Genomic DNA, 15,509 nt, shown 5'->3' on the forward strand with positions numbered 1-15,509 from the left:
CCAGAGCTGTCCATACTGTGGCTGCTTGCTCATGACCCTAATTAACCTCCAAGGCCAGAGCACCATGTGGAAACCCTTTCTGCCTCTCTCTGCCTTCCAGTTCTTTAGACTGAAGTGGCGGGAGTCCCTTTTCCACCCAAGGTCCCTGAAGTCTTCCGTTTTCCAAGGATGCACCTTCTCTCTCAGCTCTAGGTTGAGCTGCCACATACCTCTGGCTTCTTTGAGGTTTCGGCTGTCCCTCATAGTGCCAGAGTTGACCTTACTGAATTCCTGCACACGAACATGAACGCGGTCTAAACTAGCAAAGGTCCTTCCACGCAAAAGGGCAAGGAGTGCCCTGAGTTAGGCACACAGCTCTCACACCACTCGAGACACAAGCAGCTAACAGGTTTTAGGATTGGAAAGATTCTATGGTTTAGGGAAAAGTGAGCTAGACCAGAAATCAAGAGACATAGGCTAGTCTACTGCCAGGTTACTGGTCAATCAACCCCCCATCCTTAGCCTCAGATTCCTCATTGTAAACAGGTGACCAGACCTCATGATATGATATCTAGGTCCTCTGAGCCACCTCTGATCTGTATGGAGGCCATCCCCCTCAGTTCAAAAGCATGCCCGTGTTCTCCGTGCTCAAGGACAGAAAAGGGGGCTGTGCACCACTCAGGTGCTAAATAGGAATTTTGTTCTGGCCGAGCCAACTGCACGTATCCACGCTAGTCTGGTGAGGCAGAGGGAACCCTGGGATTGGAGTTGAATAGACCTGGATTTGCGTCCTAATTCCGCCCTGTCCTAGACTGTGACCTGGGGTAAGATGCTTAGGTTCTCTGAGCCTCCCTTTCCTGATCTGTGAAAGAGGGATAATGATGGCCCCTTGTTGTTTTGAGAAATAAGATGTGTGGGAATGCTTTTCTTCCCTATTATCCTAGCAAGGAGCAAGTATCCACAGGCCTTTCTTTGCCTCAAATACTCTGAATAACAAACCATTCTCCTGAGCCAAGACCCTGTCTATAAACAGTTCCTGCAACTTGGAGGGCCAGAGTGGCCCACTTCCCTCAGCACATTCTCAGCAATTTCCTTCTCTCTCCACCTCACTTCATGGACTTGAAGTTAGGTCCATTTCATCTCCACTTTCTGCATACTGGGCTGTGGTTTCTAGCAACATTTTGACTTGTCCAGCACACAATGGAAGCACCAAGTAGGGTGTTTAAACAGGCCAGAGCAAAGACTTTTTAGAGCAGGGATTCTTAACAGGCCAGAGCCAGGAACAGAGTAGAAACTTGAGAAATACCTGTTCCAGAGTTGAATAAATAGCAGATTCAGGATTAAAATTTTCTGCAGGTTACAAAAGAAGGATCTGAGGTTCAGAGAGGCTAAGTGACTTGCCCCAGATCAAGAGAGACCTAGAAAATGTTTTCCTTTTTTTCAGAGAGAGGTGGAAAAAACACTAGAGCTGTCTAGCCTTCCAGACTAGAGATCCTCCGACCACATCACCATACCTCCTAAGGCCAACGGAAATTTCCCTATACATTTAATTGAATGCAGTATACTTTTGAGGGGAATGGATGCTGACCTCCAACCAAGAACATTTATTTGCCTAATGGGTTCATTAGAAAATGACTTCGCTGTTTGAGGAAGCTCAGAGGTCCCATGGTTAGTGCAATTTTCAGTTTTCGTATTAGGCTATGAGTCGTTCTTGTTTGTCTTAGCATTCTTTCCTCACGTGTGCCGACCATCACCACCGCGGACGGGAGCCCCGTCACTCACTCAGGAAGCAATTCACTGGCTCACTCTGAGTGGAGGACCACTTTCGCACATGTACTTGGTCATTTAGACCCAACAATGTATCCTGACATTTCTCAGCCCCCAAGAGCCCCCTGAGCGGCACCCCCAGGACCACTCCACACAGGACCCCGGGTTCCGTCGTCTCTAGCACCACACTCGCACCGAATGCACACTTGCCACCACCTTCTGAGCACCTCCGCCAGATGTCTCAGCATTGCCTCGAATTCAGCACATTCTATTTGTGCAAGGGCCTCTGAGGTGTCATTGAGATTGATGCATTTCACTCTATGCGAATGACACCTCAACGACAACAACAAAATGTTTTAAGAGACACAAGTTTGAAATGGAATGCATCTTTCCCCACTCCCCAAACTCCTCTTTCTAAGGTATCCTTGAGCCCACTTCAGGCTGTTCCTTAGCTCCCTCAGCCTCCACACCTGGTAAACCCCCAGACCTAGTGATCCCATCTACCACAGCTCTCTGGAGTCTTTCCCCTTCTCTCCATTTTCTCGTCATGTCCCATCATCATCCTCACTCAATGACCCTGACCACCTGCGCTGTGCCAGGCACCATACCAGCCCTTCTGTGTGCAATGAAGAGCCACAGGTAAGTAGCGTCTGGAAGGAGTTTGCATTGTAGAACTCCGCGTGGTCAACACAACCAAAACCATTGTTTCCACACCGCTAAAACGCTCCCATCACATTGCGTTCTAGTTCGCTCTCACAGGCTGCATCCGCCCCTGGATAAACACGTCTTATCAGCGGACCTCATCTGTCTCCTTCACTTCTCTGAATCCAGGGCCTGGCTCCACCAGCAGGATTCCAGGTGGTGAGAAGGAAGGAAAGAAGAGTTGCTCCTTTGTCATGTTCTCTGTCTCTGGTGAGCCTTTTGCTTCAGGAAGAACTCGCGCACATTACAATAAACACTCAGGCCACAAAAATACATTTAAACCACTGAAAATGAAGTAATCAGACCGAGTGAAATGTTTCCACCATCTGGAAAAATAACACCCCAAGGGCCAAGACAGTTACCTAAGAAAACTTCTAAGCACGCTGCGCAGGCCGGAGGGGCAACAGGTAGGTGGATTCCATACCAATTAGAAAGTGTTATGATTGGCACACCACTGTGAAACTCTAAAATCGCACTTTAATGGGAATGCTGGCTGCTGTCCCTAGAGAACGTTTCAAGGAATCTCAAAACTTGAGAAGTAGAGGCAGCTGAGTGGAAGTTTTCATCCATATTGAACCCAGGTCTGGCGGCAACACAGGATTTTTGCAGGTGTCCCCACTCTTCATCCGCTGCCCCTCCCGCGAAGGTCCCATAGTTCTTCAGGCCCTGGCGGAGCAGCACTGAGCAGGATTCAAAAGACGAGCTCTTGGCCCTCCTGGGAAATGGGACAAAGCTGACAAGGGACAGGTGTGGAAGGCCCAGATATTTCAGGGTTCACTGGTACAGCCAGCCCCATAGACTCAGCAGAGGGAGCACAGTGCTGTGTGATTCAAAGAGCAGGCTTAGCCCCAGTCTTGTGAAAATAATAACATCTGTCTGTTCTCAAGGGGTGGGTGAAGCAAACAGCTTTTCAGGTTCAGGGAGCCTCTGGAACTGTTTCCCAAGTGTTTGGGGTCTGGCCTTGCTGTACACATTTTGCCCCTGGGTGTTTTTTCCTTAATTTTTAGGCCCAAGTGTATTTTAAGGTAAATTGATCCCACATGTTTCTGATTCATTTACACTGAATTCATCAGACCGTGTTTGGAAAGAGCAACCTGAGGCCCAAGAAGCTCTCTGAGTGGCTTTACGAGTCCCTGTGCCTTTTTTCTTAGGAGCGGGAAGCTACATGCTGTCACGGACAAATAAAATACAAGGCCTAGAGCCTGGGTCCAAATGTGGCACCGCGGAAACGGATGGGTCCTGAGGTCACCAAGACCAGGCTTCCCTGCCCTCTCTTCCAGAAGGTCAAGGAAACCTTACCTGTGTGCTATGTGGAGCCTGAGTGTGTAATTGGGAGCCACTCCATGTGGGGCTCACATCAACCCGCAGCACCCCTAATCCACGCCCATTCCTGAAGCCTCACCCCCACCTCACGAGGGGAGCCAGGCCCAGAGCCACCGTCTGGTCTCTGCTCAGCAGAGGGCTAACGCGGCCCCTCTGCTGGCAAGTCTCTAGGAAATCATCCTTTCTCTTCCCAGCTGTGGAACGAGGTGTTCGGAGCCATTTGCCGTTAATGTTATTGTGAACATCACTTGAACCTGCTGAAGGAGCACAATGGGAAATGGTTTGGATGTGATTAGTTTTAGAGAAAAAAATAACCACAGCAAAGCTAGGTGTGTGATATGGCTATGAGACATGCTCTCTGGGTAAGGAAGCTAAGCACGCTGTTCCTTCCACTGAAGAACCAGCTATGAAAAATCTATGAAACCCCTCTTCACCCTAAGAATCCAGCACAGCTCCTGGCACACAGTAGGTTTTTAATAAATATATCCTAACAGACCTGTCCTGCAGAAGCAACTTGGGCCATCAGGGAGTGCACCTCCTCCTTCTGAAGCCTCGGGTCAACTCCTGGCGTAGGATGCAAGACAGCTGTCCCCCCACGCCTGTTCTCTAATCCGTGCCTTGCACTGCTGACCTTTTGCCCTGGCCTGGGGTTCTAGCACTTGAAGAGTCCTCGCTCAGGAAAAGAACGATGCGTCCTACACATAACTAAAAAAGATGTGGACGGCAAGGTGGCTAGGACCTGGGCTACATTTGTCTCCCTCTCTGCATGGTGCTAATTACCATGTGTTCTCGGCTCCGCCTGTTTATTAGTTTGAAAAATTCCTGATGCCTGGGCCCTACCTGTGACCAACTCAATCAGAATCTCTGGGAGTGATGCCCAGGAAATCAGTTTCATCTTAAAAACCCCACTTGTCCCCCCACTCTGCAGGCAAGGTGGGGGACCACTGACTGAGAGTGACTTGAATAGATTCCTGCCCTGGAAAAGTCCTTGGAAATAACCCGCATAACAGAGGAGCTGACGGTTTTCTAATTGAACGAAACAGGACTCAGGATGGATGCTCCCCCCTAACTTCTCCACCCCCATTTCTGCTCCCCTGTCCCCATCATGTGCCTGAGTCATGTAGGTCAAGTTCTCAGGAGAGCTTTTCAAGCCAGTACACAGTAAACAGGTTGAAACAGAGCTAGAACCAACCACAAGTGCTGAATCATCTATGATGTCGAAATGAACCAAACGCAAAATATCTTCAAATATTTAATCAGTTTGGAGACCTCTGCCTTCCAACCCAGTTGGGTAAAAATTCCAGAGAAAGCATGACGAAGGGGGTCCTCAAAGAAAACACCGGGCCAAAATGGAGAGAGGAGACTGGGTTTGGGAAGACAGAGCATAACATGTGCCTGAAGGCCTTTTGAAGGAATCCTACCACTTGTTATTTAAAAAAAAAAAAAAAAAAAAACACAACCCGACAACAAAACCCTCAAATGAACAAAAAAAAAAGGATTAAATAGTTATACAAATTTCAGGAGAACTAAAACTTCTTTTAGTGCTGAAAATACCAGACATGGTTTTGAAATAGACTCTTTAAAAACCCTTCGATCCTGCAGTGGTTTCTTTCCATAGCCTTCTCCGTACATACAAGAAGCAAACTAGCTACACACAGCATCCCCATGAGCTCTTTGGGCCTTTGCGAAGCAGCAGTCAGCGAGCGAGAGAGAGAAGGCATGGAGGAGGTGAGAGGACGCTGTTCACAGTCTTTGAACATGGACTCAGGCCCCAGCAAACCTAAGCTATTTTCTTTACAAAATAGGAAGATAAACTGAAGGGCTCGAAAAATCACCGTCGATCTCAGGTCAGGGTGCCAAAGATAATACTTTTCGATAACTGCATTGTGGAAACTGGGGCCAACGCGCCCTTCGGGACACCAGGTCTACGATAACACAGGCGGGGTCAGGGCAGTGGGCTGTCTCCTTGGGAAACGTTCAGCAGGAAAGGCGTTGACGTCTGTCTCGCTCGCATTCTCGCTCTCATTCTCCCTCTCGTCTCTTCTCATCTCCTGTCCCTTGGCGCTGCTGAGAGGCATGTCAGAGGCTCCAGCCCCGGGCTCTCAGAACGGGTACTGCGACACGTGTATCCGCAGTCGGATCACAGAACTGCCTCTGAAGTTGATGACAGTGTTGACAGTGATCATTTCCAAGTCCAGCTGTATGTCCCGGGGCCCTTTGATGGGGCGCGTCATCACCAGAGTGGCACTGATGGGGCCCGTTTGCTGTGGACAGAACCCAGGACACTTGTTAGAGAAGATCTGACCAACCTAAGGGGGAAGAGTAAGCTTGACCCCAGAAGCTGTCAAGAAGAGCAGAGAAGGTGAGGAAAGCAGACAGCTGTCCATCAGGACATGCGACGTGATCCCCAAAGTAGAAGCCCTGGGTGGTCTGGCCACAGCCCACCTGTGCAGCCTCAATCAGGGCGCTCCTGCTTCCCCACTATGGTCATGCTGGCACCCCTTGATGCCACACGCTCCCTGGCTTTGCCCACTCAGTCTCACCTGGAAACATCACTTCCTCAGAGAAGCCTTCCCTGCTTTCCTCAATTGAAGTGACCCCTCCCTCCATCCCCCAGACCGGCTGCCATTGCACCTGCTATTCTGCATAGAATGGAAAGTATTCATTACCATGTACCACTGTCCACACTATTTACTTGGCCCACGCCCAGTGGCTGGGTCCCCACTAGACCATGAGCCCATAGAGCCAGGACCAGGGTTAGGTTTGTCACCGCTGGGTCCCCTAAACACCACGGTGGTGCCTGGCACTCGGGTGTTCAGTAAATACATCTTGAATGACAGAACAAATAAGTGATGAAACTGAGTGACCTAAAACTGTCACTTCACCTCTTGGGGCCCCAGCTCTGCAATGAGGGTTTGCGCCAGATCAGTGGTTTCCAGGTGAACAGCCTCCCAAGCGCCTCAGACACTGTTTTTGAACTAGCAGTTCCAGGCACCGATTCCAAGATTTTATGCCTCAGAGGATTTTTCGATGACTCCTGGGGAGACTGAAATTTGCTGATGAGTCTTCAGGTGGTTCTGACAGGCAGCCCCCACTGAGGCTCCCGTCAGAGACACCGTTGTCCACTCCAGCTTCACCCTTCGGTGACCCTATCGCTGCGGTCCTACTAATTTCATGTGAACATGAATCTTTTCCTGAAAGTTCTGAGGTGGGAGGGAGCACAGACTCATGTCAGTGGAGTGCCCACCGTGCGCGAGGTGCTCCTCTGGCCCCTTCCGTGTACGTGTGTTTGTTTCATCCTCATGAAAACCTGGGAAGGCCTTGCTACTCACAGCGTGGTCCCCGGCCCAGCAGCCTCGGCAGCACCAGGGAGCTTGTTAGAAATGTGGGAGCCCAGGCTCCACCTGAGACCTGCTGAGCCAGAATCTGTAGTTAATACAATCCCCAGGTGATAGAAGTGCTCATCTAAAAGCCCAGACCCCCCCACCCTGGCCAGGTGGCTCAGTGGGTTGGAGCATCGTCCCCTATACCAAAAGGTTGTGGGTTCGATTCCCGGTCAGGACACATACCTAGGTGGCGGGTTCAATTCCCAGTGGGGGCATACAGGAGGCCACTGATGAGTGTTTCTCACACTGATGTTGCTCTCTCTCCCTTCCTCTGTCTCCAAAGTCAATGAACATAACTTCAGGTGAGGATTAAAATAATAATTTAAAAAATTAAAAATAAATAAAAGCACAGATCCTGGCTGCCATACTAAAGGTGTCTCATTATTTTCTGATTTTATAAATAAGCAAACTGAGGCCCAGTGAGGTAAAGCAATTGCTTAGGGTCACCCAGCTAGCCAGGGACAGAGCCAAGGGGAGTTCATCCAGGGCCTTCGGTCTGACCCGAAGCCCCGGCCTATCGCACTGCACAGTTATCAGAGGAGACTGGTGGGTTTTACTTGTCTTCCCGGCCCTGCCCTTAATGAGAGATACTTGGGGTTCAGTGAGATGGCCAGGCAGTGGGCCCCTGGAGAGGACACAGCATGAGAGAACAAGGGCATGCTGGGCAATTGCTTCCTACAAGCTTCAGAGCCTGGTACTGTGCCCAGAAACAAAGCAATGGGCCCTACAAATCAAGAAACTCGGCCACGCTGGGTGTTTTATCCATTTCCACAAGGGAGGACTCCCTATAAAGCTCTAGACATCCCCAAGGGCTCCACAGGTATGTCAAGGGTGGGGCCGGCAGCCAGGTGCCAGCCAGGTACTGAGATCTCCACTGTCCACTGACACAATTTCCTGTTGGCATCAGCTCCCTCTGTTCACGTCAGCATCAACACAGCTGGCACCTGCTCACACAGAGGATCTCTCGGACTTCCTTGTCAACTCTTGCAAAACCTGGAGCCCCAAGCCAGGTCTTCAGAGGGCACAGCCACACAGGGAAATACAGCATTTACATATATAAATATCCCACCAGCTTTCACTGTTGGCATGAACAAAGGCCGAGGGCTGAGAACCCTGAGTTGTGGGTGGCCCTCTCGAGGGAGAGCGGTAGAGCCCCGAGAGAGGTGGAACAACTGGAAACTTCCAGGTTGTTTCTTTGGGCTTTCCCAGTAAAAGTCTCCAAGGTATGAAAAGATCGTTGCCTCTCCCCTTTGGAAGTAACTTTAGAGGCCCGGGAGTTCGATCTCTGCCAGGCTCAGATCTGCAGCTGCCTGAGAAAGGCCAGCCCACAGCACTGGGCTCGGGCACCAGCCAAGGGAGCTGAGGGCAGCCCCCCGCACTGCTCGCTTGGCTTTCAGGGAGAGTCAGGGCATTAATGAAATGGGCCCCTGAGAGCCCCTGGTCATTGGTGGACTTGGTGTTCATAGTGCAAAGTGATGGTGGTGGAGGTGGAGGTGGTGGTGGGTGAGGGTGCTGGTTGTGGGGGGGTGGGTGATGATAATGATAATGGAGGTGGAGGTGAGTAGAGTGGCGGAGGGGTTGGTACTAGGCATTTGGCTACAGCCTGTCCCACATCTCTTATTTTACCCTCGTCACCCCACAAGGTGAGTAGGTTAAGTGCACTGATCAGGTCATCAAACCAGCACACAGTACCGGAGGGTCTGACTCCAAAAGTCCTGCTCTGACCACCACACTCTACGGTGAGGTCTTGACGCCTCCTAATTTCCCGACACCCCCAGAAGCAACTCTACTTGAGAGTCCCTGCTTTGCACTGTAAGTGTCTGTGCGGCTGTCCCTCACACCCATCCTTACAGTGTGGGCTCCTCAAGGGCAGAGGCCGTGTCCTGTTTGTTCTTGAGCGCGCGAGCCTACCCAAAGCCACACGGGGTGGTGCCGGGTCACTGTTGGCAAAGGAAGAAGGAGGGAGCACTGGGTGCCCGTGGAATTGCCCACAGTGCAAACAGCCTACCCGCGTATGTCTTCTTGGCCCTGCTCCCACATGCTTGGATTTGTTCTGAACCAGCCTGTGGGACCACACTGTCTGACGCGCAGCAACAAGCCAGGCCAGGGCGAGTCGGCTTCCCCAGTCCTGCCACCTGACCCACAGGTGTCGTGGGCTGAACATGCTTTGGTGTCTGAACCCCTTGACCGTGCTTCCTCTTCTGGTTCCAGTCGTGTCCCTGCATCACTGGCCAGAGCCAATCACCAGTCCTCTGTCTAGGGCTCAGGGTGAGACAGACCACCACTAGGGCTTGTGAAAGGGACCTGTGTGCGTGTACATGTGTGTGCATGCACACATGGGTGCGCACACATTTGCATGAGTGGGTGTGCCAGTGACAGGTGTATGTTTGCATGTGCATGCATGCCTGTGTGTGTGTGTGCGTGTGCACACGTGTGGGGTTTGCCTGCTGGGTGAGATGAAGTTCTCCCGAGTGTCTGTGACATGACCGGTGAACCTCAGTGTGGGAGAGCCTGAGCGGCCAGCAGCCCCCCTCCCACGTGACGCTCCAGGCCCTTTCGGCAGCACCGCCGACTCCTCCAGAACCCTGGAGCTCACAGCCTCCTAACTGCAGCAGGAGCAGCAGCAGCGGAAACCACCCCATCAATGCGGTAATAACGGATGCTTCTTGGATTCCCTCTATTATTACTAGATGTTAGAGCAGACTTTTCTCATCTTCTCAACTTCTGCTGAGACCCCCCAAGCTAGAAGAGTAAGTAAAAATACCCCACATCCTAAAGAGAAATACAAGAGTATGTCTAGAGGTTTTGTTGCCAGACTATCGGGTGTGAATCCCGCTCTGGGGCTTCCTGGCTGAGATCTTGCGCAATTACTTAGCCTCTTAGGCCTCAGGGCTCCCCTCTGTACACTGGTCTGGCCAGGCAGACCCTGTACTTGGGATAGTGGTGACAACGGGAGGAGAGATATATGGAAAACCCTGGGCACAGTGCCTGCAGCTGTTGAGCACAGTGGAAGACTTGTGTAGTGTCTGTTCCGTTTTACAGGACTTGGAGAGCAGAGGCCCCGAGCCAGATCCATTTCTGTCCCTCTGTGACCACCTCCAACCTATAAACGTGCACTGAACACATGTACCAGCCCCCACCTCAAGCAAGAGAGGGTTTCAAGAGAACTGTTCAGAGGTGCACATCCCCTGACATTTCAGGACGCAGAGGGCAGTACCCAGCTCCCTCCTGGGGAAGCCTAGAGAGCCCTACAGTGGCCTCGCACCCCAGTCAATAGCAGCAGCGCCAGGGCTGCTGGCTTCCTGAAGCCCTGGTGTAAGGTCTGCCTGCCAGGGCGAGGGGGCGACCCCTGCCCCCAGAAAGTCTGAGTGGGACATAGCACCAGAAAGAGGGGCAAGAGGTTGGGGGGGGCAAGTGGCCGACTAGAGGCCCTATTGCCCACACCAGGGAATGGTCAGTGCTCAGTGCTCAAGGAAACCTCCAAACATCCCGCAAAACATCCGCCAAAGCAAGAGCGTGGGTGGCTCTGCCCCAGAGAGCAGAGCAACACCTGCTTACCATGGCAATGACCAAGACCTGGGCCCCACCCTCTCCCATCGGCCATCCGCCCCTCCCACCCTGGAGGAGGAATCAGGGGCAGCACCAGTCAGTGGAACAGGGCAAGAGGACAGTGCACAGAGGCCAAGCGCCCCACCACCAACCCACTCCCCTCATGGGCCTTTACACTGAATGAGAGACTGAGAGGTTGAAGTTCTCACTTAAACCAGCTCGGGCTTTCGATGTGGGAGGAGGAGATGATTCAACCATAACTGAAAGTACCTGTGAACCTGCGAACCGTATGGGTTTAACCTGAGGTGTCGCCAGGGTTGCCGGGGCTCCAGACAGCAGGGTGGGAAAGAGAAAGTTATCCAATGTTTCCCACTCAACCAATCCCAGTTGTTTGATGAAAAGGCACTCTGTGTCCCAGGCACTGCCCAAGGGCATGATCTCATCTAAGCCTAAAGTAAATACTGTCACCAGCCTCTTGTCTGCACAGATGAGGAAGTGGAGGCTGCAGAGGTTGGGTAACGTGGCCGACTGAGGTGGGACAGCCTGGCTGCAGAGCCCACACTAGGAAGACTATGCTATAACTTTTGGGTTAATCTGTATATTCTCATTTTTCTACCATCAATATGTAAAAAAAAAAAATCGTGTAAAAAATAAAAATTAAAAAGGTTTTAAAGAGAATGACTGTGTGTGCCCTCCTGAGGAGGGCGCTGCAATTCTGGGCAGCTTGGACTTGGGGCCATCCTGCCTTGTCTGTCTTCCTCCTCCCACACCCTGTGGCCTCTTCACAGGCTCCCCACCTTGAGCTCAGACTCTGCCCATGGGACCTTCCCAGCCAGCAGCCACCTTCCCGTCTGTAAGTCCCTGCAGCCAAACTCAGAGTGGGCATTGTGTCCCCACACCCCTCAGCACCCTGACCTCCTCCTCTGAATAAATACTAAAGAACTGGGGCCTTTCCCAATGTTCTCGGAGAGGGTACAAGCCACACACTGCTCAGCTTTGTGAGTTCCAAGGGTCTCCTAGTTACTGTGACAATCCAGGCAGTAGAGAAAGCTTCCAGAAGGAGCCCTCACATCTGTCCATTCCATGAGTAGAACCATCTGCTTCCCCCACCATCACAGGGTGCCTCTTACAAGTCAACCACACAGAGAACACTGAGGGATTTTAGTAGGTGGTATCCTGGTGGGTGAAATCTCACCTAGCCAAGACCACCTTCTGTAGATCTGCTACTTTGCTGGCGGAGGGCGGGGAGGGGGTGCTGCGGGAATGGAGGCTGGTGGTATCAGTGATGGTATTTTTAAGCCCCCAGGAGGGGCCTGCTGCATCTGTACAGATGAGAGAGACCAGACCAGCAGTGTCAGCAGGCTGCCTTTGGCTCCCACGGGCAGCAGGCCCACAGAAGCTCCCAGATGTGGGATTCTGCCGGACAGCTGTTGCTTATGGTTTGGGGAAAAGACATAAACACAGTTCCATCTTTTTCATCTTGCAGGAGCTCCTTACTCCTCAGCTCCTTCCATCTTCTTCCAAAGCCCTTGAGCCTGCTACACTGGTCTACAGATGTTGCTCTGCAGGCCACGCTATCCCGCAGATCTGGCCCTGTTAGGGTCTTGCCAAAAACATACCAGTGAGGATACAGGCACGTTGCCAGCACCTGGGACCTTTTCTAATCTGTCCTGATCTCTGTTTTTGAGACCTCCCTGTTTTCAGGCAGGCCCATCCCCAGAGGCAAGGACTGGAAGATTCTGCCAGGAGACTGGGAGAGGAAGGATAGAGAGCTCAGCTATGTGGTCATGTGCAGGCCTAGGGCCATCTGCCCCAACACTAGATAAACTTTCACAGCCTGTCTTTCTGAGTATCACTCCCCACAGTGACTCAAGGGGACTCCCCGCTGTAATTGTTAGAAATGAAGATTCCTGGGTTATGCCCCCCCACCCCCCAAAGATATCAGGTCCTATGTCCTGGAACCTACAAATGTCACAGAAAAAGGAAAGGGAACTTCTGCAGGTGTGACTAAGGGTCTTGACACAGAGAGATTCTCCTGGAGCTGGGTGAACCCTACGTCCAATCACGGGGTCAAGATAAGAGACACAGAGGAGGTGGCCAGTGACCAAGGAGGCAGAGGCTGGAGTGATGTGGTCACAAGCTAAGAAATGCTGGCAGCCACCAGAAGCTAGAGGAGGAGAGGAAATGGATTCTCGCCTAGAGCCTCCGGAGGGAATACAGCTCTGCCAACATGCTGATTGCAGCTCAGTGGGAGGGAGGTCAGGCTTTTGGCTTCCAGGACTGTGTGAGAGTAAACTTCTGCTGTCTTAGGCCACCAATGTCTTGGTAATTTCTTACAGCAGCCATAGGAAACTGAAAGCCACCATATTGCGAATTATTCTGGGTAATTCAGATAATTCCAGATTCTCCGGAGATGAAGCTCTGGAATCCACTTTTTAGATCAGTGCCCAAATTCACACTGAACTGTGAAAAACATCTAAGCCAGTGGTCTCTAAAGAGCTGTCATTGCCCTGACCAGCGTGACTCAGTGGGTCGGGTGTTGTCCCACAAAGCGAAGGGCCACTGGTTCGATTCCCAGTCAGGGTGCATGCCTGGGTTGCAGGCCAGGTCCCCAGACGGGGATGTAGAATCCATGTTTCTCTCGCACATCGATGTTTCTCTCCCTCCCTGCCCCTTTCTCTAAAAATAAATAAATAAAATCTTTAAAACAAAAAAACAGGTGTCATCACACCAGAAGTTACGGGACATAAAGCTCAGTAATATAAATGGTACAGTATTATGTGCATGGAATTCACAAACAAGCAAATGCATTTTAGGGCATGTACTCTACAATTTTTACTGACATGGATAAGTCAGTTCTTTTCAATCAAACTTTTAACGATGATAGAAATGCTCTATGTCTGAGCTAGTACAGCAGCCATGTGAGGCTATGGAGCACTCGAGATATGGCTAGTGCCACAGAAAAATCTAATTTATCATTTTATTTAATTTCAATCAGCTTAAACTTAAAGATCCCAACAGCTATCGTGTTGGGTAACACAGGCAGAGCCCACCCCCATGAGGCGCACCTCTGTGTTCCCTGCAGTGTAGGTGCCAGGAGAGCAAGGGCTGGGGATGTTTTATCAGCTGCTATGTTCTCAGCTTCCAGTTGTGATAGTGGGTACTTATAAATATCTGTCAAACGAGTGGATGGATAAAAGGCTGTGCAAAAGCCTCTCCCATAGAACTGTAGGAGGAAAGAGATGGGAGATGAGGACCCTGAGGCTCACAGAGCAGAAGCAGCTTTCACAAGGCCACACAGAAAGTGACAGGAACCAGAACCTTGAGTCCTAACCCTGCTCCACTCTTCTCTTCACTCTTCGCACCCACCCCTCCTAGCTGCACGCTGTCGTGCTTCTGGAAGCATGTGCCAGGCTAGACAACATGACCCATCGTCGCTGGGGAGAGTGACCATCGCCCGCCATCCCCTCTTACCCGCATGTAGAATTCTCTGCCCTCATTCCCAGACTTGATCTGGAAAATATAATAAGCCCCAGGGTAGCGAGTCGTCGCTTGCATTTGGAAGATGTCAGCAGGCACGGAGCGTCCTGACACCACGTCCATGTCCCGGAACAAGATGGTGAAGGGCTGGTCTCTGCAGCCAGGATTCTCGGCGGCACACAAGCAGCGGCTGTTGAGAAAGGAGATTGTGTGAGCACATGGAAAACCCTCTCGGGACACTGGTCGTACCTACTTCTCCCTTTTCAGCACTGAGAAGGAGGCTACCCCATTGTTAGTGTGCAAAGCTGTAACTGTAGACCCGCTCTGCACCTGGCTCTCGCTGAAACACTCTCTAGCGTGTAATGGAGCTCGCTGTTTCCTAGAGAACGGCCTGCTCTGGCCAAGCAGATATTCCTGTTACTAGAGTGTAAACCTCAGAGGTCTGGCTTTCAGAGTCCTGGGACATCCTCTATACACCTCACATTTGTATTGGTCATGTACTTGGTCAGTAAAATGTGCCGCCGAGGCACTGCCCTTCCCATCGCCCGCTGTACGTGCTCATTAAGAAATTTTATTTCTTATTTTTATAAGGGAAAAAGGAAATTTTCATAGTGAAAAGTGACATTAGATTGACAGGTTTTCGGTGGTCCTTTATGTTCTCTGCCACACTTAACTTAGTCTGTGTGCAATGTGATCTTTCACCTTTTCAAGAGCTTAGAATTCACTCTGTATAAGACACGAAACTTCCAGGAAAGATGGCGGCATAGGCAGACATGGCTCACCTCCTCGCACAACCACATCAAAATCACAACTAAAATATGAAACTGCCATCACTCAGCACCATCAGAAATCGAGTTGAACGGAAGTCCAACATCTACAGAATTAAAGGAACCACATCCATCCAGACTGGCAGGAGGGCACAGACATGGAACAGGTTGGTCCCACATTAACATGTGGTAGATAAACATTCAGCAGGGATATCTCAGGAGCAAGGAGTCCCAGCCCCACACCAGGCCTCCCAAGCCCAGGGATCCAGTGCCAGGAAGATAAGTCCCCATAACTTCTAGTTGCAAAAACCAGTAGGGATGGAGTCAGTGGAAGAAACTTCTGGAGTCCCAAGCAGTTCCCCTTAAAGAACCTACACAAGGACTTACTCGGACTCACTCCCTCTGAGCTCTAGCACCAGGGTAGCAGCTTGAAAGGCACCAGTGGCATACAGGGAGGAACTGAAATGTCTGGCATCAAGGCGAGAGGGACAGCTTTCTCACAGACAGAAAGGCAGACAGAGGTCACTGTCCCTTGTCTTAACCCTCCCCCAACAGA

The 15,509-nt window shown here is 51.1% G+C and overlaps 1 protein-coding gene across 2 annotated transcripts in view; it reads right to left on the reverse strand.

Annotated features, from left to right (window-relative positions):
* Window positions 1-5,010: 5,010 nt before the first annotated feature.
* FBLN5 (fibulin 5) overlaps window positions 5,011-15,509 on the reverse strand; it is a 73,960-nt gene continuing 63,461 nt past the window's right edge. For both annotated transcript variants that reach the window (XM_024567786.4, XM_024567785.4), the window contains exons 10-11: window positions 14,181-14,376; window positions 5,011-6,035 (exon numbers count right to left, since the gene is read on the reverse strand). In XM_024567786.4, coding sequence (XP_024423554.1) covers window positions 5,874-6,035; window positions 14,181-14,376 — 358 coding nt within the window. In that variant the 3' untranslated portion in view covers window positions 5,011-5,873. The remainder of the gene's footprint in view (window positions 6,036-14,180; window positions 14,377-15,509) is intronic.

Source organism: Desmodus rotundus, chromosome 7 (genome assembly GCF_022682495.2).
Source record: "Desmodus rotundus isolate HL8 chromosome 7, HLdesRot8A.1, whole genome shotgun sequence".
NCBI classification, from domain to species: domain Eukaryota; kingdom Metazoa; phylum Chordata; class Mammalia; order Chiroptera; family Phyllostomidae; genus Desmodus; species Desmodus rotundus.